Source organism: Stegostoma tigrinum, chromosome 21 (assembly GCF_030684315.1).
Source record: "Stegostoma tigrinum isolate sSteTig4 chromosome 21, sSteTig4.hap1, whole genome shotgun sequence".
Lineage (NCBI taxonomy): Eukaryota > Metazoa > Chordata > Chondrichthyes > Orectolobiformes > Stegostomatidae > Stegostoma > Stegostoma tigrinum.
In genome coordinates this window covers 35,516,360-35,541,249 of record NC_081374.1, presented here as the reverse complement: position 1 = coordinate 35,541,249, position 24,890 = coordinate 35,516,360, and the positions used below count along the sequence as shown (strand labels likewise).

The 24,890-nt window shown below is 39.9% G+C and overlaps 1 protein-coding gene across 2 annotated transcripts in view; it reads left to right on the top strand.

Annotated features, from left to right (window-relative positions):
• The window catches only part of ppfia4 (PTPRF interacting protein alpha 4), a 642,255-nt gene that overhangs the window by 446,647 nt on the left and 170,718 nt on the right, over nucleotides 1-24,890 (top strand). For both annotated transcript variants that reach the window (XM_059653442.1, XM_048553122.2), the window contains exons 2-4: nucleotides 3,665-3,766; nucleotides 17,231-17,395; nucleotides 23,022-23,096. In XM_059653442.1, the coding sequence (XP_059509425.1) occupies nucleotides 3,665-3,766; nucleotides 17,231-17,395; nucleotides 23,022-23,096 (342 nt within the window). The remainder of the gene's footprint in view (nucleotides 1-3,664; nucleotides 3,767-17,230; nucleotides 17,396-23,021; nucleotides 23,097-24,890) is intronic.

Sequence of the window (24,890 nt, the reverse complement as noted above, 5' to 3'; positions counted from 1 at the left end):
TTCTTGTTTTGAGTGGCCTGGATAGAGTGGATGTGGAGAAAATGTTTCCATAGTAGAGAGACTAGAACCTGAGGGCACAGCCTCAAATTGAAGGGACAACCCTTTAAAACTGACATGAGGAGGAATCTCTTCAATTTGAGGGTGTTGAATCTATGGAACTCATTGCCACAGAAAGCTGTGGAGGTCAATTCATTCAGTGTTTTGAAGACAAAGATAAATAGCATCTTGATTAAGAAGGGAATCAAGGGTTATGGGAAAAAGTCAGGAGAACGGGGTTGAGAAACATTTCAGCATGATCGAATGCTTAACAGATTTAATAGCCAAATAGCCTCATTATGCCTCTGTATCTTATGGTACAGTCTAAGGTAATGAATTCAAGTTCCACTACGATGGATTGTGGCTTTGAATTTAGTAAGTTTAGTAATTTATCACTTGACGCCTGAAGCATAGTCTCAAGTTGCTTTATTATCAAAATCAAACTTGTTCACTCAAGTCCTTCACTAAAGGGAGCCTGCCGGCTCATGCCACTGGTTTGGCACAGTGTGGGTTGATTACTGGTTGGAATAACAAAGGTGAGGAAAATGATAGCCTTCTGTTGTTTTGCTTCATGGACTCCGATTCCTCCTTTCTCAATTAATGATCTCATAACTGTAGAAAAATTGTAAGAACTGCAGATACTGTAAATCAGAAACAAAAACAGAAGTTGCTGGAAAAGCTTAGCAGATCTGGCAGCATCCGTGAAGAAAAAAATCAGAGTTAACGTTTTGGATCCAGTTCTGAGAAAGGGTCACTGAACCCGAAACGTTAATGCTGATCTTTTCTTTACAGATGCTGCCAGACCTGCTGAGCTTTTCCAGCAACTACTGTTTTTGATTTCGTAACAGTCTTTGTCTACACTTCCGAATATTTTACAAATTGTCTTTTAATCATTGCCATTTATTTACCCCTGTGGTGCTTTTCAGGAATTGTTTGCAAAACATTTCTTGCTGATGAAGAATATTTCTCTGAATTTTTGTTTTTGTTTTGTTTTACCAAGCTTAATGAGATACTTGACATGGGCAATCTATCTGAATTCGAATCATGAAACCAGCATGTATTGGGTGACATAATCCAATGGATTCTTTTGACTAGTCGCCCTATGAAATTCCTTTACCAGCTGAGCATTGGGACACCAGAACTGAGATTTTGAAGTTTCCAATACTGTGCCTTTGTGTGATTCTGTTTCTTCAGCACAGTCCCACCAAAACCAAGGCAACTGTTACAGTTTGTTGAAACTCTGTCACCTCACTCAGATAGCTCAATTCTAAATGGAATTGTCACATCAGAAGCTGGCCTAGAATCTCTTTTTGTATTCTCTAGCTTATACAACAATAACTGTACGGAATGAGAACAATGATCTTGGAGACAGTTGTCAGGTCTGCTCGTCACATTCTGGAATCTGAATTATCTGAAATTGTTCAGTTCCTAATGGTAGTGACTGTGTGATAATAGAAGAGAACTAAGAGTTCTGAAAAAATAGAGTTGTTTTACTCAAATTGCAAACATGTTTCTCATGGGCCTTGGCATTTTTGGCTCCCTACAAGTTTGGTACAATTTTGTTGTATGTATATTTCCTAATTTATTAATATTTAATTAAATTTGAGTTTGTTTGATTCTGGCAGCCACCTTCTAAGATTTATGATGCACTTCACTTTATATTCTGTCGGCTTCGTTTTGATTTAATTTGAAGTTAATGCATACCTCATCTTTGAGATGTTTGCTTTATCACGTTTATTGGGTGATGCTATTTGAGGGTCTGCACAATGTACCCTCAGAGACGTCATATTGTTGGCTTGACCTTCAAAGGTCTGTTAAATATGCATGCTGCTTTTCTTTAGTTCTGCGTAGTTTTGTTGCCTTTCCTCTTGACAATGATGATTTTACTTTGAAGGCTTGAATCCTAACTTATGTGAGTAATGTGCCTTTTCAGCAGTTCATATAATTTGTACAAGTAAACCTTTTTCTTTTGACGATAATGCTTTTTGGAGGAAATTTTGATTTCTGCATTCTGATCTCCATAACCGTTTCTCTTGTGTGGCCTCAGACAGCAAATGTCAAAAATCTGCTGATGCTAGAGATGTCACTTTGCCCATTGATACCTGCACTTACTCTTTAAGTCATGTGTTATTGGGTCATGTAATAACAAGCTTGAAATCTGATTGATTTTTCCATGGTTTGCCGACTCTCTATTCCTTTAACTCTCAATTCTCCAAACCTGGGGGCACTTATTCCCTCGTGCCCTTGATCTTGACTCAGAGATGAAAAAAGAATGGGCCTGGGTGTGTCACATTCTACATAGCTCAGTGACAAATGGTGCATTTGTCCAACCAAATGCTGAGACAGGAGCATCCAATACAAAAACAAAGAAAAAGCTGCATGTTGGAAATCTGAAATAAAAACAGCAAATGGTCAAAATACACAGCAAACCAAGTGGCACTCATAGAGAGAGAGAGAGAGAGAGAGAGAGGAGTGTCATGACCCGTTCATTTGTTTTGAACCTTGGTGTGTAATCTGATCCCAATAGGAGTCTCTTTACTATTCTCATTTTATCACCATCATCATGAATGCTTTGGAAACATTCATGTGTCCCTGTCTTTCCGTCTTCTTTACTGCAGATCAATCATGCCTTTCTTACCCAGAGGCTTGAGATTTTTAAATGCTTTAAAAGTCAGCCTCCCCACATCCATCTCACATAAAATGTAACTCATAATATTGCTGTCTATTGAAAACTGTCTAATAGCATTACAGCTGGCCACCAGTGATCCCCTGTATGCATTAAAATTAGTGTCAAGATTATTTGAAGCAGGTTGCCTTATCTCTGCAGTTCTGATTTGTCCATTTTGCTGTTCTGACAGTGATCAACTCCTCTCTCATCTCTCCACAATTGGATAGGTATCTGCTTTTTTTAAATGTTACAGTGCCTAACCTGTTCTCATTTTCTGTCCTTGTATCCCTTCAGCTTTATAACCTCCCAACTGCTTTCAAAGGCTTTTAAAAAATACATTTTATTTTGCTCTTTCAATCCAGATTCCAGTTTCTTTTTCCCTTTCCTGCCCTGTCTTTGTTTTATTGTAAAACTTTGTTTTATTGATTTTTCCTGCAAGCATCGAACAATAAAATATAATTTAAAACACAATGTGACACTTCTTCCACTCCGACTTTCAAAAAGTTTCATTTTGTAGTTACGGTCCAAACAGATTCATAAAACTTCTTAATAAATACCATAAACATGAATGAAAGTGGCCAACCTTTTGTTTAACATTGTCCTCTGTAGTTTTTTATGAAAGTTTTTGTACTTTTGCCCTCCCTTCACTTTGTGAATACTTGTAGTCATGTACATTGTTAATCTCCTGTAAGTTGTCACTGCTTTTGTTGTGTTGTTCCCATATTAAGAATGTGAACTGAATTCAGTACTCTGGCATGAGAAATTACATGTCCCTAATATAGTTTTCACCTGCCAAGGGTACTATAATTTGATTTCTGACAAAACAGCATCATGCTTCACCTGGAACAGAGAATTCCTGATTTGAGGATATATTTTCAATTTCATTGAGTTGAATTGAAAGCTCAATGTATCATATAAACTTGTTACTAAACACGTGCCAAATTTCTGTTCCTTTTGCAGGAGTTTGCTGCACTAACAAAGGAGTTAAATGCCTGCAGGGAACAACTTTTGGAGAAAGAGGAAGAGATCTCTGAACTGAAAGCAGAGAGGAACAATACGAGAGTGAGTAGACCAATCGATTCCATTTTGCAAGATAACGAAATGTGAGGCTGGATGAACACAGCAGGCCCAGCAGCATCTCAGGAGCACAAAAGCTGACGTTTCGGGCCTAGACCCTTCATCAGAGAGCCCCCTCCCTCTCTGATGAAGAGTCTAGGCCTGAAACGTCAGCTTTTGTGCTCCTGAGATGCTGCTGGGCCTGCTGTGTTCATCCAGCCTCACATTTCGTTATCTTGGATTCTCTAGCATCTGCAGTTCCCATTATCACTGATTCCATTTTGCAGGTTGAATTGAAAAGACCCTGTTTCAAGGCTCGACTGAGAAAGATATTGGCAATAGTTTCAAAAAATCTTGTAATGAGAGAAGTACATCAGATCAGTTCACCTTAATTTTCTAATATGTATGTGGCTGTTTGTGGCTGCTGCTGTAATGAATGTGTTTATTTAGTGTGCACTGAGGCATTTCTCTACTTCCTCTGCTTTGAAATTAACCTTTAGGGATTGAATAGTAAAACATTGATTTTTTTTTCAGTCATTCCCAGTACGCACGTTTCTGAAAGGCAGTACTTCCCAGAATAGTTGAGGACAGTGTCTGAAAGAGTTAATGCTGAAGATTGCGTTAAACTCTATCCAATCTGATGATCTCAGAAATTTGTGGGTTGACAAGGACAGCACTGCCATGGATTTCGAGGAAGACAGACCCACCACCTTCGTAACAATGCTCATCTTACTAATTTAACTTGCAACGTGCTATAAGCTACATCTTATTTAAGACGGGAGCCTCCTCTTCTTAAACTAACCAGTAATTTTTTTCTCTCTCATTCTGAGTTGATGCTGTGCAGCTCTGTGGGGAAGTACAGCTTTTCTATCTAAAATTGCCACCTCTTCCCCCTCTGTTCTTGCTGATGATGCTGCCTCATGTTGTAGTAAAGTTTTGTGCATGCTGTTTTCTCCAAGAGGTTATTCCTGATGGTTAAATCCATATGTTACTAGAATGAAGAGGGGAAGCTTATTGCTGCTAATCTCAACACTGCCTACATTCAACATTGCACCCCACCCCGTGGCTGCCATGACTCTCATTGTCTTACTGGGTATACGTGATCTGATTGGTCTGTAATGAGAGGGAAAAAAAAATCACTGGTTAGTTTAAGAAGAGGAGGCTCCTGTTTTAAATAAGATGTAGTTTATAGCATGATGCAAGTTAAATTAGTTAAATGGGTATTGTTACGAAGGTGGTAGGCCTGTGTTCCTCGAAATCCATGGCAGTGCTGTCCTTGTCAACCCACAAATTTATCAGATTGGATGGAGTTTAATGCAACCTTCGGCATTAAATCTTTCAGAGCCATTGCTTATCACATGAGGCAGTGAGTTTATACAATGACAGAAGTGATCAGGTATTTCTCCAATAATGCAATGGTTGCATTCTTGTGTGACCTTGCTATAGAAAATCGCACTATAGAAAATCACCAAAGAAAATTGCGTTATAGGGAAATCACAGTACTGAACAGTAGAAAATTTGTGTTGTTCAAACAGCACCCACTATTTATCAATCACGTTACAACCAATTTATGTTAACGAAACAAGTGTTATAGCAGAAATACCTGTAATTGAAATTATTTGGGATAATTGGCCTATCAGTGAGCCCTTCTATGTCTAACTGTGGACGAAAGCTTTGGAAAAGTTTTATGTCATGAATACAGCCTGGCAACTAAATTGGAAAAATGTCAGATGACTTTGCAAAGCTAACTATTGAGATACTGTCAGGAAAAATTCTAATCCTGTTGTCTAACAGGATTCTAATCTAACACTTCTCTTCTTGGTCATGAATATGGCACCGATGATGATTACTCTGAAGATCGAAGAGTGACTATTTGTTCCTCCCTATATCCAAATTTTATAGCACACCACAGCTGGGTACTCTATCTATTCATCTGTGATATGTTTTTGATAAACCCATTTTAAGCTGGCTCTAATGTACAGTTAAAAATCTTTGACTTGTGCCATTGTCGACTTTATTCTTCTAATTTATTCATCCAGGTCTTGTTTTTCAGTCAATTTCTGTATAGTTAGAGCTTCTGAACTTTTGCACTTCTTCATTGTATTTTTTTCCTGGCCTATGACATAAATTTGGACTTATTGACGGTTTTCTGTATTTCTGACGTTCCTTGTCTTTTCATTTTCTCTGCCCTGGGTGTATTACTCAGCAGTGAATCATTTCTCCGCGGTTTAAAAGATAAAGATCAATCTGTAACTGCTTAAAGTCCAACACAAAAACAGGAAATGCAGAAAATAAACAAATTTCTGTCTTTTACTTAAAAAGAAACAAAATGTCCATACTGCAAATTTAAGACTCATTCCACGTGTGAAAAGCAATGAAAATCTCTTGTGAAGTGGAAGAGCAAAAATTATCTGAGTGAAGAAAACATCTTGTCAAATCACAGAAAAGAGACCAACAGATGGAATAATCAACAAATTGTTTAAATGATAAACAGAGACGTATTGAGTTTATAGAACATCACTGGATAGAAAGGTTTACTTTTATATAGTGCTTTTCACAGCCAGGAAACTCCCATTGGTTGTGAAACACAATTAAATAGAATATTTTTGAATTGTGATCATTGCTGTTATAGAGTCATAGAGTCATAAAGCACAGAAACAGACCCTTTAGTCTAACCATAATCCAGAACTAAACTAGTTGCACTTGCCTGCTCCTGGCCCATATCCCTCCAAATCTTTCCTATTCATGTACTCACCCAAATGTCTTTTAAACATTGTAATTGTATCCACATTCGCCACTTTTTCAGGAAATTCATTCCACAGGCAAACTACCCTCTGTGTAAAAAAAAATTGCCCCTCATGTCTTTTTTAAAAACTCTCTTCTCTCACCTTAAAATGTGCCCCCTAGTTTTGAAATCCCCCATCCTTGGGAAAACAACTACCATTAACTCTATCTATACCTCTCACTATTTTAGAAACTTCCATCAGGGTTGCCCCTCAACCTCCAATGCCCCAGTAAAAAAGTCCCAGTTTATCCAGTCTTTCTTTATAACTCAAACCTTCCATGCTCGACAACATCCTGGCAAATCTTTTCTGAGCCCTCTCCAATGTTGGGAAATGCAATAGCTAGATTGGGCACAGCAAATCCTCATAAACATAAGGAAATAAAGAACATCGACATTAGTTGAGGGATAAATGTTGGCCAGAACACTGAGAACCACCCCTGCTCCTCAAATTCATAGTGCCATGCGACCCTTTCATACAGCAAGGGCTGAGTTTAACTTTTCATCTGAAAAATGGCGCTTCAGACAGTGCAGCATTCCCTGATTATCACACTACACTATAAACCTTGAGGTTGTAATGTAGCCCACTGCAGTGGTACTGGTAAGAGTTAAACATGATCCCACTGTGGCACAGGTAAAGAATAAAGTATATGTAAATAAGCAAGCAATTTCAGCACAAATTCATGTAATAAAAATGATTAAAATGGAGAAAAGGGAGAATTAGTAAAGAAACACTAATTGACTTTTTGATGGAGTTTTCCTCTTGTCTCTAATTTTGGCCTCTCTTTGAAATAATGTATCCATTCTCTTCCCTTCCACCTTGCTGGGCTTTGCTGTGCTTATAAAACACTTTTTATATAAATGCATAGATTTTACAACTAATCGCCTACTAATAAATACTTCATAGTCATCAAGGAAGGGAACAAGGTTTTTTTTGCCCTCTGTCCAATTTCTCATGTTTACTTAACCTAAAATGGTTCCATTTCGAAAGCTGTCAATTTCTGCGACCTCAGCAGCTAATTGATCTGTTTAATCTCTCCTTTTCCTTTTATAATCTTCAAATGTAGTTGCGTAAAATTTCATTTCATTCCCACCTTAATTGTAAATTTTGTTCAGCAGGGGTATTCTTTTTCCAATTGCCACTTTCAGCTTCCAGCACTAAATTTCTTCTGATTCAATCAGCAGCATAATGGCCAACTTCACTCATTATATTTATCCTTCTTCCAAGAAGGCCAGTTTTCTTTTTAAGCTAAGGCTTTGATTTATTGTAGCAACCCTTTAATAGCCCTCACCCTTACCACTTTTAACCAGCCTTGTTTAAGAAAATGCCTGTTGTACCACCAGGCCATTATGACATGGACAGCACTGTACTTGGAGCAATTTTCTAGTTCACAAGCTCAATTGCATTAATAATTTAGTTGACATTAACACTCAGTCTTCCAGGTTTGGAGCCTGTCCATCTCCGTATGACTTAATGAGAATGGAATTAGAGTGTGTGAAAAGGCAATCGGCCAGCTGCCCAATACGTTTTAGGTGCCCTCTCGCTCCTCTAAGCTGAAAACATGGCCAGTGGTTGTGGGAGATCTGTAAAGTTCAGCCAATGGTCACAAGTGCCCATCCTGACATTCTCTAGGAAAGTGTATTAGAATATTTTGATATTACAACATGGCTGTATTGACCCCATCTCAATTTTCATTCATTTTAAGTCATCAATTTGTCCTCCCTTCAGCTACTCTTCAACTAGTTCATCTTCTTCTCTCTTACTTTCACCATCTCCTGTCCACAATGACTTTTAATTCAATCTCATTGCTGTTCTTTTACTACTTACAGTATCAATCTTCTTTTCCAACGGAACTAAATTCGTACTTCAGTTCAAGATAGTAAAGTGTGAAGCTGGATGAACACAGCAGGCCAAGCAGCATCTCAGGAGCACAAAAGCTGACATTTCGGGCCTAGACCCTTCATCAGAGAGGGGGATGGGGTGAGGGTTCTGGAATAAATAGGGAGAGAGGGGGAGGTGGACCGACAATGGAGAGAAAAGAAGATAGGTGGAGAGGAGAGTATAGGTGGGGAGGTAGTGAGGGGATAGGTCAGTCCAGGGAAGACGGACAGGTCAAAGAGGTGGGATGAGGTTAGTAGGTAGGAAATGGAGGTGCGGCTTGGGGTGGGAGGAAGGGATGGGTGAGAGGAAGAACAGGTTAGGGAGGCAGAGACAGGCTGGGCTGGTTTTGGGATGCAGTGAGGGGAGGGGACGAACTGGGCTGGTTTTGGGATGAGGTGGGCGAAGGGGAGATTTTTAAGCTTGTGAAGCCCACATTAATACCATTGGGCTGCAGGGTTCCCAAGCGAAATATGAGTTGCTGTTCCTGCAACCTTCGGGTGGCATCATTGTGGCACTGCGGGAGGCCCATGATGGACATGTCATCTGAAGAATGGGAGGGTGAGTTGAAATGGTTCGCGACTGGGAGGTGCAGTTGTTTATTGCGAACCGAGCGGAGGTGTTCTGCAAAGCGGTCCTCAAGCCTCCGCTTGGTTTCCCCAATGTAGAGGAAGCCACACCGGGTACAGTGGATGCAGTATACCACATTGACAGATGTGCAGGTGAACCTCTGCTTAATATGGAAAGTCATCTTGGGGCCTGGGATAGGGGTGAGGGAGGAGGTGTGGGGGCAAGTGTAGCATTTCCTGCGGTTGCAGGGGAAGGTGCCGGGTGTGGTGGGGTTGGAGGGCAGTGTGGAGCGAACAAGGGAGTCACGGACAGAGTGGTCTCTCCAGAAAGCAGACAAGGGTGGGGATGGAAAATACTTCAGTTCACTTGGTTAATCACCATATATTTCAATTTGTCAAAAGCCAGATGACTCTACTGTAAGCTGGTGGTATTTAACTGAAGTCAGACATTGAATTCAAAGTGTGATTAGGGTTAAGAGAGAGAAACCAAGCACAAGCAACACAGTCTTAATTTATTGTTGTCACATGTACCTAGTACAGTGAAAAGTTTTCTTTTGCGAGCAGTACAGACAGGTCAGAACATACAACGATCATAGGCTGACTGAACAGAGCAAGGAATACAAAGTTTCGGCTGTAAATAAGGTGCGCAAAATGCAAGATCGATGTTAATTTGAAATTTTATAGGTCCATTCAGAGGTCTAATAATAGTGAGGAGGAATCTGTTTATTTGCCTGTGTGGGTAAAATGTATCCTGGAATGGATCCAGAGATGCGCTAACTGTCCACCAACTACCTGTCATTTAATCTTTTCTTATTTTTTCCGTCTTACTAACTATTCTGTCTCTGTACTGTTATTCTTCCTTTGCCTGCCTCACTCTCATTTTGCTGTTCTTCAGCAACTTGCCACACTCTCTCCTGTCGCATCCTTGTTTGGTTATTCTCCATCTCCTCTTGCTCATGGGGCCATGCACAATTAGCCACTTGCTGAATTTCACAGGTTACTTATGCTGTCCTGCCTGCTTTTTTCTACACACTCAATGTCACTCTCAGCAATGAATCACAATCATATTTAAATTGGATGATTTTTAAAACAACTTGTTTCACAGAAATCTAATCTTTACAAATTCTTAACAAAGGGTTAAATGTTCAAGAATTGATTATCAAGGTACACTTGGAACTAACTTGGTTTGGAAGGTGAGGGTGAAAGGTGGAATGAAAGACTTGCATATATATCAGGCTTTTCATGACCATCAGATGTCTCAAAGTGCTGTACAGCTATTGCAGCACTTTTGAAATGTTGTAGGAAACTCAACAGTCAATTTGTGTGCAGCAAACTCTGTGGGGGAGAAAAAACACAGTAATGTGAGAAAATCATGCAAACAGCTTATGCAATGATTTGTATAAATACTAGACAGGACACTGGTGTAAGGAAGGTGCTTCATTGTTCACTTTTATTTTGGGGATTATTGTGTAAAAGATTGTGGGCAGCGGTTCATTTGAAAAACTGAGGAGATACCGAGGCTGGTGATTTTTGAAAAGGGGTGACTAAAATATCTTTTCTAAAATACACTTCTTGGAAATCAATGGCTCAGGCTAATTGCTTGGATTTAATTACTAGAAATCACATGGCTGGTTTTTTTTAACTGTCATGCGTTAGTTTTTGTTTTGGACGTTATTTGGAGTTCAATTATGCAATAGCCGGGGGAGAAAGTAACGACCCAGTTCATCCTCCATATGGCAACTTAGTGTGCTTATTGACAGGAAGAAAGCCTGGGAACGTTTTCACATCCTTTCCTTTGTCCCTCCAAGAATTAGCAATCATTGACCAAAGTGCTTTCCTTTATTTTGTAAATAAAATCTTCCCTTTATTTAATGGGTGGATAAGCTTGAGGCTCAGTTGGAAGTTGACAAGTATGATGTTGTGGGGATAACTGAGACGTGGCTTCAAGTGGACAGGGCCTGGGAAATGAATATTCAACGCTATAAGTGCTATCGAAAGGACAGACTGGTGGGCAGAGGGGGTGGGGTAGCCCTCTTGGTGAGGAATGATATTCGGTCCCTTGCAAGGGGGGACATAGACTCAGGAGATGTAGAGTCAGTATGGATAGAGCTGAGAAATTCTCAGGGTAGAAAGACCCTAATGGGAGTTATCTACAAGCCCCCAAACAGTAGTCAGGAGGTAGGGTGCAGGTTGAATCAAGAGTTGAAATTGGCCTGACACAAAGGTATCACTACAGTTGTTATGGGAGATTTCAACGTGCGGGTAGACTGGGAGAATCAGGATGGTACTGGACCCAAGAAAGGGAGTTTATGGAGTGCCTCCGAGATGGATTCTTAGAACAGCTTGTACTGGAGCCTACCAGGGAGGAGGCAATTCTGGATCTGGTGTTGTGCAATGAACCGGATTTGATCAGGGACCACAAAGGAGCCATTAGGAGGTAGTGACCATAATATGATAAGTTTTAATCTGCAGATTGAGAGGGAGAAGGGAGAATCGGAAGTGTCAGTATTGCAGTTGAATAAAGGGAACTATGGAGCTATGAGGGAGGAGCTGGCCAAAGTTCAGTGGTACAATACCCTAGCAGGGATGGCAGTAGAACAGCAATGGCAGGTATTTCTGGATATAATGCAGAAGGTGCAGGATCAGTTCATACCAAAGAGCAAGAAAGATCCTGACGGGAAGCGGGGGCAGCCGTGGCTGACAAGGGAAACTAAGGACTGTATAAAAATAAAAGAGAAGTATAACATAGCAAAGATGAGTGGGAAGCTTTTAAAGAGCAACAGCAGATCACTAAAAAGGCAATACACAGAGAAAAAAATGAGCTATGAAGGAAAACTGGCCAAAAATATAAAGGAGGATAGTAAAAGCTTTTTTAGATATGTGAAAAGAAAAAAAAGGGTTACGACTAAAATTGGGCTCTTGAAGTCAGAAATGGGTGAATTTATTATGGGGAACAAGGAAATGGCAGATGAGTTGAATAGGCACTTTGGATCTGTCTTCATGAGGGAAGACACGAGCAATCTCCCAGATGCAATAGTGGCTGAAGGACTCAGGGTAATGGACGAACTGAAGGGTATTTATGTTAGGCAGGAAATGGTGTTGGATAGACTGTTAGGCCTGAAGGCTGATACGTCCCTGGGACCTGATGGTCTGCATCCCAGGGTACTTAAGGAGGTGGCTCTAGAAATTGTGGACACGTTGGTAATTATTTTCCAAGGTTCTATAGATTCAGGACCAGTTCCTGCGGATTGGAGGGTGGCAAATGTTGTCCCACTTTTCAAGAAAGGAGGGAGAGAGAAAACAGGAAATTACAGACCGGTTAGCCTGACATCAGTGGTGGGAAAGATGCTGGAGTCAATTTTAAAAGATGAAATTACGACTCATTTGGATAGCAGTAACAGAATAGCTCAGAGTCAGCATGTATTTACGAAGGGGAAATCATGCTTGACTAATCTTATGGAATTTTTTGAGGATGTACCTATGAAGATGGATAAGGGAGAGAAAGTGGATGTAGTGTACCTGGACTTTCAGAAAGCCTTTGATAAAGTCCCGCATAGGAGATTGGTGAACAAAATTAGGGCACATGGTATTGGGGGCAAAATACTGAGTTGGATTGAAAATTGGCTGGCTGACAGGAAGCAAAGAGTAGTGATAAATGGGTCCCTTTCGGAATGGCAGGCAGTGACCAGTGGTTGTACCACAAGGTTCGGTGCTGGGACAGCAGCTGTTTACAATATATATTAATGATATAGACAAGGGCATTAGAAGTAATATTAGCAAATTTGCTGATGACACAAAGTTGAGTGGCAGTGTGAAATGTGAGGAGGATGTTATTAGAATACAGGGTGACTTGGACAGGCTAGGTGAGTGGACGGATGCATGGCAGATGCAGTTTAATGTGGATAAATGTGTGGTTATACACTTTGGTGGCAAGAACAGGAAGGCAGATTACTATCTCAATGGAGTCAAGTTAGGTAAAGGGGAAGCACAATGAGATCTAGGTGTTCTTGAACATCAGTCAATGAAAGCAAGCATGCAGGTACAGCAGGTAGTGAAGAAAGCTAATAGCATGCTGGCCTTCATCACAAGAGGAATTGAGTATAGGAGCAAAGAGGTCCTTCTGAAGCTGTACAGGGCCCTGGTGAGACCGCACCTGGAGTATTGTGTGCAGTTTTGGTCTCCAAATTTGAGGAAGGACATTCTTGCTATTGAGGGAGTGCAGCGTAGGTTCACAAGGTCAATTCCTGGAATGGCGGGACTATCATATGTTGAAGGATTGGAGCGACTGGGCTTGTATACACTTGAGTTTAGAAGGATGAGAGGGTATCTGATTGAGACATATAAGATTATTAAGGGATTGGACACTGTGGAGGCAGGAAGCATGTTTCCGCTGATGGGTGAGCCCAGGACCAGAGGACACAATTTAAAAATAAGGGGTAGGCCATTTAGAACAGAGTTGAGGAAAAACTTCTTCACCCAGAGAGTGGTGGATATATGGAATGCTCTGCCCCAGAAGGCAGTGGAGGCCAACTCTCTGGATGCTTTCAAGAAAGAGATGGATAGAGCTCTTAAAGATAGTGGAATCAAGGGTTATGGGGATAAGGCAGGAACAGGATACTGATTGTGGATGATCAGCCATGATCATAATGAATGCTGGTGCTGGCTTGAAGGGCCAAATGACCTACTCCAGCACCTATTGTCTATTGTCTAAAAACCTGATGAATGTGTCTATGTGTTGGGTTATTTAGAAGGGTAGATATTTATACTTTTGTGCTGCAAACTGTGTTAATTTGGTTTGCATATTTGCTCATTGACTCTTACTTTATAGTGAATCACGAATGTTGTTTACTGAAGAAGCCTAGTTGATGGTCTTTCAGTTCTAAACCTAATTTAGATGAAGTATATAAGTGGCCATATTTGGTAACAGGCATTTAAATGTATGTTTTCACTAATGGATTTGTGGAATGAGAGAATGACAGCGCACTTTCCATCTTTGGACAGAACTGGGGAGAACTTTCTTGTTGCGTTATGAAACAAAGCCATAGGCTCTGTTATGATTCCCCATAGCAGACAGGAGGAGCCTCAGTTGAAATCTCATCTAAAGGATAGTTACCTAGGAAATGTTGACCAGAAAATTAAAACTCACTGAACTCATGGGTAATTCTACAACTGACTACCCTTGCTGACGCACTGCCATCTACCTGATTAGCCCCCATCCTGATGATACGCCTTATACTTCACGTACTTACTTTCTCTGTGTTGCCTTTCAGAGAAGCTTTGGGACATGAAAATTTTTTTTGCCAAATGCAGCATCTAGTTCTTTAAAATATGAGCATGGCTTCTGCGCCAGTTCTTTGCAGTGTTCCCTCTGATTGGAACTGAATAGTTCTGAAGAATCCCGCATCAGAATTTGCTCAGAAAAATCAGGAAGTGTGTTTCTTCTTTAGCTGATCAAGGTCCAGAAAAAGGTCTCTGATCCTGAGCTGAAGATCTGGGGCTAATGTTTCTTTGATCATTGTTTCTGCAAAGACATCGAAGAGTTGAATGTTCAAGAACACATTTTTTAAACTCTTCTTCCTGGTTCCAACTCTCTATTTTTGACTGTTGCTGCTGCTGTTTGTCTCATGAATAGATTTTATGAGTTGTCTCTCTTCCCCCAACTGCTTTGATTTCTTTCAGCACTGTCAAGAGCTTAATCCAGTCAACAGAATGAATTTTTTTTTTCAAAAAAAGTGTTCAGCGAAGAGAGAATTCCTAAACTATGGCTACTCACTATTTTATAATGTTCATTGTTTCTTCTATTCTACTTCTCCCTGGAATCTAAAATGGACATTTCTGATAGTTGTACATCTACTCAACTAGTCTCTCTGTACAGTTCTCGGAACAACATCTGCATGGCAATTGTACAATGTTTTACAAAAGACAGGTCATCGCCATTCATTTGTCTTCTTTCTTGGGTTCGTCATAATTATTTTCACGAAGTCCCTCTGGCCATGCACCTAATAAGTTAAAATATCTTTGCACAGCGGAATAAATATTGATATTAAATATGCCTCCACACTTTAAACCATCTCTGTGTATCTCATCAATTTTAGGTGCTTTTCCAGTTTCTTTTAATTTATTCTTCTTCTTCCACACTGATTTAATTGGACAAAAAGTACTGATGTCAACATTACTCTCTTCTTTTGCCTCAGTCGTTGCAGGTTTTTCTTTTTTTTGCATTTGGTTAATCAATACGCTGTTTTCATCTCTTTATTTCAACAAAGTTTGTTAATGAATATCTTCCTTACTCTGTCGCACTCCCAGCTTATGTATTCTGGCTGAAGGAGCTTTGTTTCTATGTCTTAATTCACATCAATTAACAATTCCCTGCCAAAGTGGCTAATCTGCAGTGGTTCCTAATCAAGCAAAATCTTGACTTTAAAGTTCAATTCTATATTTTCAACTCCCCTTTGCTCTTCACTTTCCCTATTTGTGTAGTCTCCTCTCATCCTACAGCTCTCCAACTCTGTATTCTTTTAGTTCTGGCCTTATGTGCATCTCTGATTTAAATTTCCCCACCCTTGATGGCCATATGTTCAGTTACCTCGGCTCTTGACCTTGGGACTATTCTACCTTGGACTGCATCATATTCCTGTTTTTGGATCCTCCTTAAAACCAACCGCTTTAACCAAGCTTTTAGTCATTGTCCCTAATATCTGCTTATGTGGATCAATGTGATTTTCTTTTTATAGTGAACCCATGAAATGCTTTGAGACTTTTTATTGTATCAAAAGCATGACTTATGTTGTAGCTGATTGGAAAATTTTGTACATTACCCCCACCAGAGTGGTGCATGGAGACATGCCACCTTACACCAAAAGACCTAGGAAATGAGGAGCAAATTTGAGTAGGGTTCAGAGTTTTCCATTAGCAACTGGACCACACGACAAAATGGCTTGCCCTGGCTTGACAGTAAAATTAAGATGATTTTCAACCAGATAACTATTCCATAACCAAAACTGCCTACTTCCAGATCCGTAACTCTGCCTTGCCTCAGGTCACCTTCCAACACTTTCTGGTCAACCTCACATTTTCCATTCTCTTTAAACCTGAGCTTCTGCTAAAACTCAGCTGTCTGTGTCCTACTGGCAGCAAGTTCTAGTTATCAGTCCTTACTGTGCTTGCTGCCGTACATTGGTTTCTAGTCTGCCAATTCTTCAATTTTAAAATACCATCTTAGCATTTCTAATCTCTTCCTTTCCTGTCTTTGAAATGTCCTCAACCTCTCAGCTCTCTGGTATCTGTGCTCCTAACATTATAGGTGTATTCTTTCTGTGCATCCCCAATTTTATCATGTTACATTGGGAGATGACCCTTCAGCTAATTAGACGCTAAATGCTCTCATCTGGAAATGCTCTCCACTTGATCTGTGGTTATGCTGGAGTTAAACTTTACTTAAAATTGCATTTACTTAGAGTGAAACATTACAAGCATATACCTCTTATCACAAATCAACAAGAGTTTCATTCAGTGCCTTTATCTATGTGTTCCAGTAAATCTGTAATTAGTACCCTTCACTTGCTCATAATTAAACACAATTGTTTCACAAGTAATACTAACCTCTTGAATTTCCTCTCCCGATCTATCTACTTACTTTTAGATTACTCCTGATCCTGAACTCTCTTGATCAAACCTTTGAGCAATTTGTTTTACTGTTTCCTTACACATCTCAAATATTGTATCAGAGATAATAGGAACTGCAGATGCTGGAGAATCCGTGATAACAAGGTGTGGAGCTGCATGAACACAACAGGCCAAGCAGTGTTCATCCAGCTCCACACCTTGTTATCTCAGATTCTCCAGCATCTGCAGTTCCCATGATCTCTGATACAATTTTAACCCCACTGCGAAGCCTCTTCTAAGGATGCCTAACTTGAAGAAGTTACCCTAACTTTCCGGCTCATCAGATGCTGCTTGGCCTGCTGCGTTCATCCAGCTCCACGTCTCAAATATTGTCTAAGGTCCCTTGGTGAAGCGCCCTGAGCCACTTTGCTAAATAAAGTTGCTGTAGTTCTTGTTACTGACATGAGTACATTAATTTAAAACCTATCAAAATTATTCTTGGACACATGAAAATGGTGGCCAATATGTGCTGGGATGTTTGAGCAGCCGGTTGTAAATGTGGACCAACTTTGTTTTCAGTGAACTTGCTAAAATGGTGAAGTCAACTAATGCATGCCACCATATTTATTTGACAGCTATTACTTGAACATCTGGAGTGCCTTGTGTCAAGACATGAGCGATCTCTACGAATGACTGTGGTCAAGCGACAATCACAATCTCCATCGGGAGTGTCCAGTGAAGTGGAAGTCCTGAAGGCTCTGAAATCATTATTTGAACATCATAAAGCTTTGGATGAAAAGGTGAGAATGTAAATACTGGTTTGTAAACAAAATATATTTCAGGATTGTGTGTCTTTTTTGTGAACTCATGCAAAGTGCATAATAAATAGCAAGGTTAGATTAAACTACAATTTTTTAGACTCATGATTAGAGATCTGCTGGGAACCTGTTCTCATTTTTTTTAGATTAGATTCCTAGTGTGGAAACAGGCCCTTAGGCCCAACAAGTCCACACTGCCCCTTGGAGCATCCCACCCAGACCCAACCCCCATAATCCACACACCCCTGAACACTACGGGCAATTTAGCATGGCCAATCCATGTCCACATCTTTGGACTGAGGGAGGAAACCGGAGCACCTGGAGGAAATCCATGCAGACACGGGGAGAATGTGCAAACACCACACAGACAGTTACCCGAGGCTGGAATCGAACCTGGGTCCCTGGTGCTGTGAGGCTGCAGTGCTAACCTCTGAGCCGCCGTGCCACCCCATATTTTGAGAGAGAGATTGTTATTCTGAATTTCTTAATCTCATTTTTTTCTAATTACAATGATTTTATACTTTTGAAGGTCTGTAATGCTGGACTGCTTAATTCTTTATTTACTAAATTTTTTCCCCTAAAGAATTTGTACTCGAATCTCTACCGAGGTACCTTTGTACCTAAAATGGTGTTGTATGTGGCGACTTACAAACTTTTCACTGTATTCAAGTGAGTACATGTGACAATAAAGCTAATTCTATTCAGTAAAGATTGAATTGGATTTTGGAGTGAAACACTGTATTTGAAATGCTTTGAGTGATATTCTTCAAAAGTCTTGGGCTTGGAATATTGTTATATATTTACTGTGGACTCTAACTGGAATTCACTGTCAATGTGATTGGCAGTTGCTGCATATGACTTTGGGTTTTCGTAGAATTTGGCCAAATGCTGAGAAATGGAAAGACCTGAGGCTGTCCCTGAATGTGAAAAGCTTTGCTGGTAGGTGGGACTACCTTACTGTAAGAAGGGAGAAATAGAAATTGAATATTTGTTATTTGACAGATGCCAAGCGGCATTATGCTTATTTGTGTTGGGTTTTCATTATGTTTATTTCACTGTTCATCGATTTTGCTTCTGACATAAATACTGTAGCCTTGGGAGTAGAATTCTGTTCTGGTCTTTCCCTACATCTGAATGAGAATAGACTGTGCTGCTTAAAAATAAAGTGGTTGCTCTAAATGTTGGGACTGTAGCGTAATGGAATTTCATAACTCAGTTACTCCAATTGTTTCTGTTTTCAGAGGATCTTGATCAATTCTGTTCCAATTGATTTTTTTTTCTAGAGCTATAAACTGAATTGGTAATATTTTGGACAGTGGTTTTCAAACACTGCAGTCAGCTGTTCAGTCTCCAACAACCCTGCAATCTGACTTGGTTTGTTCACTTTACCTGTCCTGTTGGTAGTTCCTGGTAAAATTGGATTACAAGCCACATAGTTGGCTTTATAAAGAATTTTGCACAGTTCATTGGGAATGTGAGTCAACCCAAAGTCACGTATTCTCATAAGGGAGATGATTAGAACAAGTTCAGCTGGCACAATGTAAGTAATATAATTCTTATTTACAAATAAAGAAAGATAGAATGTAAGAGCAAATGTAGGCCATTTTACTGCTTGAGCCTGATTTGCATTCATTATGACTATGGCTGATCATGGAGCTCACTACCCTGATACACCCCCCCCCCCCCCCCCAACAATATCCCTCGATCCCTTTAGCTACAAGAGCTATGTCTACCTCCTTGAAAACACAGAATATTTTAGCCTCAACCATTTTTTGTGACATTGAATTCAACACGCTCCCCTCCCTCTGGGTGTGTAAATTTCTCTTCACCCCAGTCCTTAAAGGTTTGCCCTTACGCTTAAACGATTCTTGGCCTTCCCCCTTCATCAGGACCATCCGTGTCGTGCCTTAGTTCTGTTAGGATTTTATATGTTTCTCTGAGATCACCCCATCATTCTTCTAAACTCCAGTGAGTACAATCTAACTCTCCTCATGTCAGTCCTATCATCACAGAAATCTATGTGGTGAACCTGCCCATCCCTAGGTTACTTTCAAAGCGGCACATTTTTAGATTTATACGAACATAAGCAAATGTCAACAGGTCTGTGTGACTCTGGGACACAGCTATACTTTTTCTCTCCAGTTTGAAAGTTTAATCCTGCTGGTTTCAGATGTCTTATCTAAACTGGAAACATTGTAAGTAAAAGTGAATTTTTACGTTGATCGGTGGCAGAACTATACCCACTTAGACCATGATTCTCTGTATGTAGATGCTTTTTGCACTAAAGCCAGAACAGTTCAGAATTAATCCTGTTTCTACAGTCCCTCTCCACTGTAATATTTCTAACTAATTATGTAGTTTGTCTGCAAAGGTGCATGGTCTTCTGCATCAGCTGTTTCTCGACAGGTCTACACATTCTCACTGTTGCAATCATGCATGTCATTTGTGCTGCTTCATAGTGACCAGAGACTGTCTGACAGACTAATTAATTCACCAGTCATCTCAATGAACTCCTCACCTGAATCCCCAGTAGCAGAGTCCACTCAAAACTTATCACTGAAGGAGCTGTGAGACCAAGCTTCCCCACATACTAATGCTAGCTGACCAACACTGAATCACCCTCTAAGCTACATGTAATATTGGTATCAGACCCAGTGACTGTGAATCAAATCAGTTGATGGGATCTCTTCATTAGTTCCGTGCTTTTGCTCTTTATCATCTTTGGGTTGCTGTGATTGGGCAGATGACAGTCTTTAGTGTGTGGAAGCTGAAAATCAGCAGGAGATGGCTAGGAATGAAAGAAGTATAGAGTGGGAACTGAAGTCCATGATGATGCCATCTGCAGTTTTCTTCACTTCAAAAGCTTAATCACACGTACTAACATATTCAAGAACAGCTTTTTCCCTGCCATTGTTAGACTTCTGAGTAGACCTCTCAAACTTTAAAGTTGATGTTTGATCTCACTCTTGCTGCACTTTCTCTGCAGTTGTAACATTGAATTCTTCACTCTGTTCTATTACCCTAATGCATTCTGGTAAGATTTGCCTGTGCTGCACACAGAACGTTTTACAGAACCTAGATACATGTGACAATAATAAATCAAAAAGAAAAGTATGTCAGATAGCAGGAGGAGAGTGAGATGAATGTTGAGAAGAGGTAGAAGGAAGAAACATCCTTTTGACTTGAACATTCTCAATGACATCCATGTTCTCTGCTGCACTGCTTTTAAAGATTGCCTTGAAGAACAGAAAACTAGCTGCACCTTGTGCTTTCTGCAAATTCTGCTCAGCTCCCTCATGTGCAGAATTAACTGATATTGAAAAGAATGTTTAGCCCTTCTACACAATAGTAAATGATAGGCAGCACCTAAATTTTAGACTATCTCTGTCAGAATTGGCCTGGGTAAGTGACAAATCACAATCCCCATGACTGAAAATGTCCCAAACTGGTCTTTAGTTATTTATTGCTGAAGGTGGACTGTTCACAAATTGGCAGTTGCCACAATGGGATTGAGTGAGGCAATGCTGTAGGAATGTTTGATTTTTATCTGCAGTTCACAACATAATTAATTCAATCTCCGTGTCCTTTTGAAGTAACCCACATAATGACGTGACTCATGGAGACCATTAGCATGCTGGTTACATTAATGGCTTATCTACCCACACATGTAAAGGTAATCCAAAACATTCATGTATTTTCCATGTGCTCAGGTTGCCAATGTATGAGAAACTTGGTGCAATTACATGGGAAAGTTGAAATATAGCACTGAAGAGAGAACTTAGAAAGTGACAGATAGCAATGTGTGTCAGTATGAGATTTCATATAAGTCGCCACTAATACCAATAGTTGATGTCACACAGAGCTTACTGAAGGATTGCTGTGGAACTTGAGAGCACAATGAAAGTCCTTCATTGCTGGAGGAATGGAGTTTAAAAATAGGGAGGTTATGCTGCAGCTGTATAGGGTGCTGGTGAGGCCACGCCTGGGGCACTGTGTGCAGTTTTGGTCCCCTTATGTGAGAAAGGAAGGACTGGCATTGGAGGGGATGCAGAGGAGCCTCACTAAGTTGGCTAATGAGGAGAGTTTTAATAAACTGGGACTGTATTCATTGGAATTTGTAAGCATGACCGGGAGATTTTACAGAAACACAATATTATGAAGGGAATAAATAAGGGAGAAGCAGGGAGATTGTTTCCACTGGTGGGTGAAACCAAAACCAAAGCGCATTGCCTCAAAATAAGCAGAGCAGATTTAGGATTGAGTTGAGGAGGAACTTCTTTGCCCAAAGGGTTGTGAATCTGTGGGATTCCCTGCCCAGTGAAGCAGTTGAGGCTGCCTCATTGCATGTTCTCAATGCAAAGATAGATTTTTTAGACAGTAATGTCGTCAAAGGTCATGGTGAGTGAGTGGATAAGTGGAGCTGAGTCCACGAGAAAATCAGCCATGATCTTAATAACTGGTGGAGCAGGCTTATGGGCCAAATGGCCTACTCCTGCTCCTACATCTTATGGTCTTATGTTCTTATGTCCGGATGAGGTGGGTTTGTTACCACATGTCACAGTATTTTATTTTAAAGTCTGTTGGTACTCACTATCCATTGCAACTAGTGATACTGATCAGCTTATTCATGACCTGAGCAAAACAGCAATTCAGCAAAAGGGAGATTATTTGTATCCTGAGAAAGTAAATCCTAGTGATTTTTCTGTACTCTGTCCATACAATGACTTTTCATTCTCCACAATTTCCTTATGATCTTTTTACCCCCTAAGACATATTCAGACTTTAGACCTTTATCACCACAGACTGTGTCTGAATTATTGCAAAAGTTACCCTTCATTGTCACAAGCCCTATTGACTTCCCTTTTGCAATGTGCTTGCTACCATGCTGACTATTTAATGAGCAAACAGTGTCAATATGAATAGTTTCTGTCTCCATCTCTCCTTCCTGCTTTCCCAGAAGCACAGCTAGCTCTGCGTACAATCATTCTGCCACATTGAGATCACAGAAAAGTAGTTTCTGTTTTAGGGATTGCTGGTGTTATATCTGTGGCATTCAGTTGACCTTGTCTCTCACTGTGGAACTGGATCGCCAATTTATATTTGTGGTTGTAATATATACCGGACTTTTGCATGCTTGTGTTTGTGATCAGATTTGTAGCAAGCATGTTGTTCAGTGATGGATTTTGTTTTGTAACGTGGCAACATATTGATGCCAGATATGCCATCCGTTCCGAGGGTGCATACCCACTTGAGATTTATCGACTGAATCATAAATAAAATGAATGTAGAGACCCAAGTCCTTGCAACCATTAAGCACTTGAAAATCAACTTCTCTCTCATATTTCCCACTCTGCTGTGACCACAATATCCCCTCGCCCCATTATCATCCACCCTATTCTTGTTTAAGCTCACAGAACCACGGCACGGCTAGAAAATGTAACCTGTGTGTACTAGGTTCTTGTGAGTCTAAAGTTATGTCCTCTTGTTCTTTGGTATGTGTTGCAGCACTACTGTGCTGCTCTAGTCCTAATTTCAGTTTCATTAGTTTAACCTACAAGGATGATTTTCACAGTTCTTGAAAGCAATTTCCTGTTCTTAATCTCTCAAGGTTCGAGAACGACTTCGAGTTGCATTGGAGAGAGTATCGACACTAGAAGAGCAATTGACTTCAGCCAATCAGGAGGTAGGATTGCAAGCTACAAACTATTGTCTCTTTTCTGTCATTTCAAGAGTACTAATAAGTTTAACTGAGTTTTGGTGCAAACCTAAAATTTATTGAGATGCACTTTATAAATTTTTTGCAGTTTAGTCTGGAATACATAGGGCGTATGACATTGATGCTACAAAGTTGTTTACTCAGAAACCTAGAGACTGATCACTTATCCTTCAATTCACTCTCCAACTTTAATTTATTTTGCTCATGCAGATTGAGTTAACTCATCTTTAGTAAATAAACTCATACCGTAAAGTTAGTGTAAGAATGCAATTTATAGAGCTCTAAGCTGAAATAAATATTCCAGCATTCAGATACGGTCTTTTCAGTGGGCTATAAAATCAGCGTTCACTTTTTCTTTTCTCAATTACATCTGTCCCCTGTCATTTAGGCAGTAAATTATTAAAGCTATCTGATTTTCACTGCCTCCTTTTCAAACACCAGCACAAGTGCAATGATGTCATCTGCTTGTTCAACTCTAGCTGGACATTACAGGAGATTTTAACTTACAATTCCAAAATGTGTTTTTAAAAGAGAGATGATCGAGCCAAAAATGACTATGGATGTCAATTTAAGTGGCTGTCTAGACAGAGAGAATTTAACACTTAGGATCAAAAAAGTTTCAAGCACATTGTACTCTCTCTCTCACACTATACTTCTGACCACAAAGATAATAGGAGGCTAAAACCCCAGCTCAACAGCAAACTATCCCACTGCAGATTATTTGGGGAAAAAAAACACAAGGAAAGGGTTTTAGAATGCCAGTTTCAATTCTACTGGAGCGTACTACTAGGGCTGAATGCTTTTATACATTCCTGCCTGGGTTTGAAGAATTGGGGCCAGGTCACTCTTCCTCTGCTTGGAGATAAACACTTTGTCATACCCCATCTGGAACCATAATGAATTGTGGAACTTCACCTGGCACATGGTCATAACAGAAACCTCTCTGACATTAACATTTGCAAATTACATGTGTTTTGTAAGAAATAACCTGCATTTCCATTCTTCCAACCAAAGTGAATAACGTCATGTTTTCCCACATTATATGCCATCTGCCACTTATTACCTATTCACTGAATTTATCGATATCTCTTTGCAGCCTGTGTCCTCTACCAAATTTGCATTTCAACCTAGTCTGGAATTGCCAACAACCTTGGATACATTTCTCTCTGTCTCTTTGTCTAAGCCTCTGATATAGCTTGTCCCAGCACTGGTCTCTGATCACCTATGTTGACTTTGGTTGATCATATTATTTTCTAGAAGGCATCCTTACTCATAGATTCAAGCACTTTTCTAAAAGCTGTCAGTTAACTGGTATGTAGTTCCCTGTTTTCTCTCTCTCTGTCATTTCTTGAAAAGTGATATTACATTTGCTAACTCCTAAGCTGTCAAGTTTATTCTGAAATCAAGGGAATTTTTGAAAATCATATCCAGAATATTGATAACTTTGCAACCATCTCTTTTAGAACAATAAACACAGGCCATCATATTCTGTTTATTTTTTGTATTTTGTTTCCCTAGATTTATCTAGCATATTTTATATGGTCATATGATTTCCTCAGCTTTTTTAGTGCCTAAGTCAGTGTTTAGTATGTAATTTCATCACCATCTCCTTTGATCCACTAAAATGCCAAAAGTTTGCCTATTCCAGGGTTAGATACAGAACACAACACAGTATCCACAGACATCTAGGCTGTGAATCTTTGGAATTTTACAATGTTTTGAGGGAAAAAAAAATTCTCATTTCAGTCCTCTATATTTTAG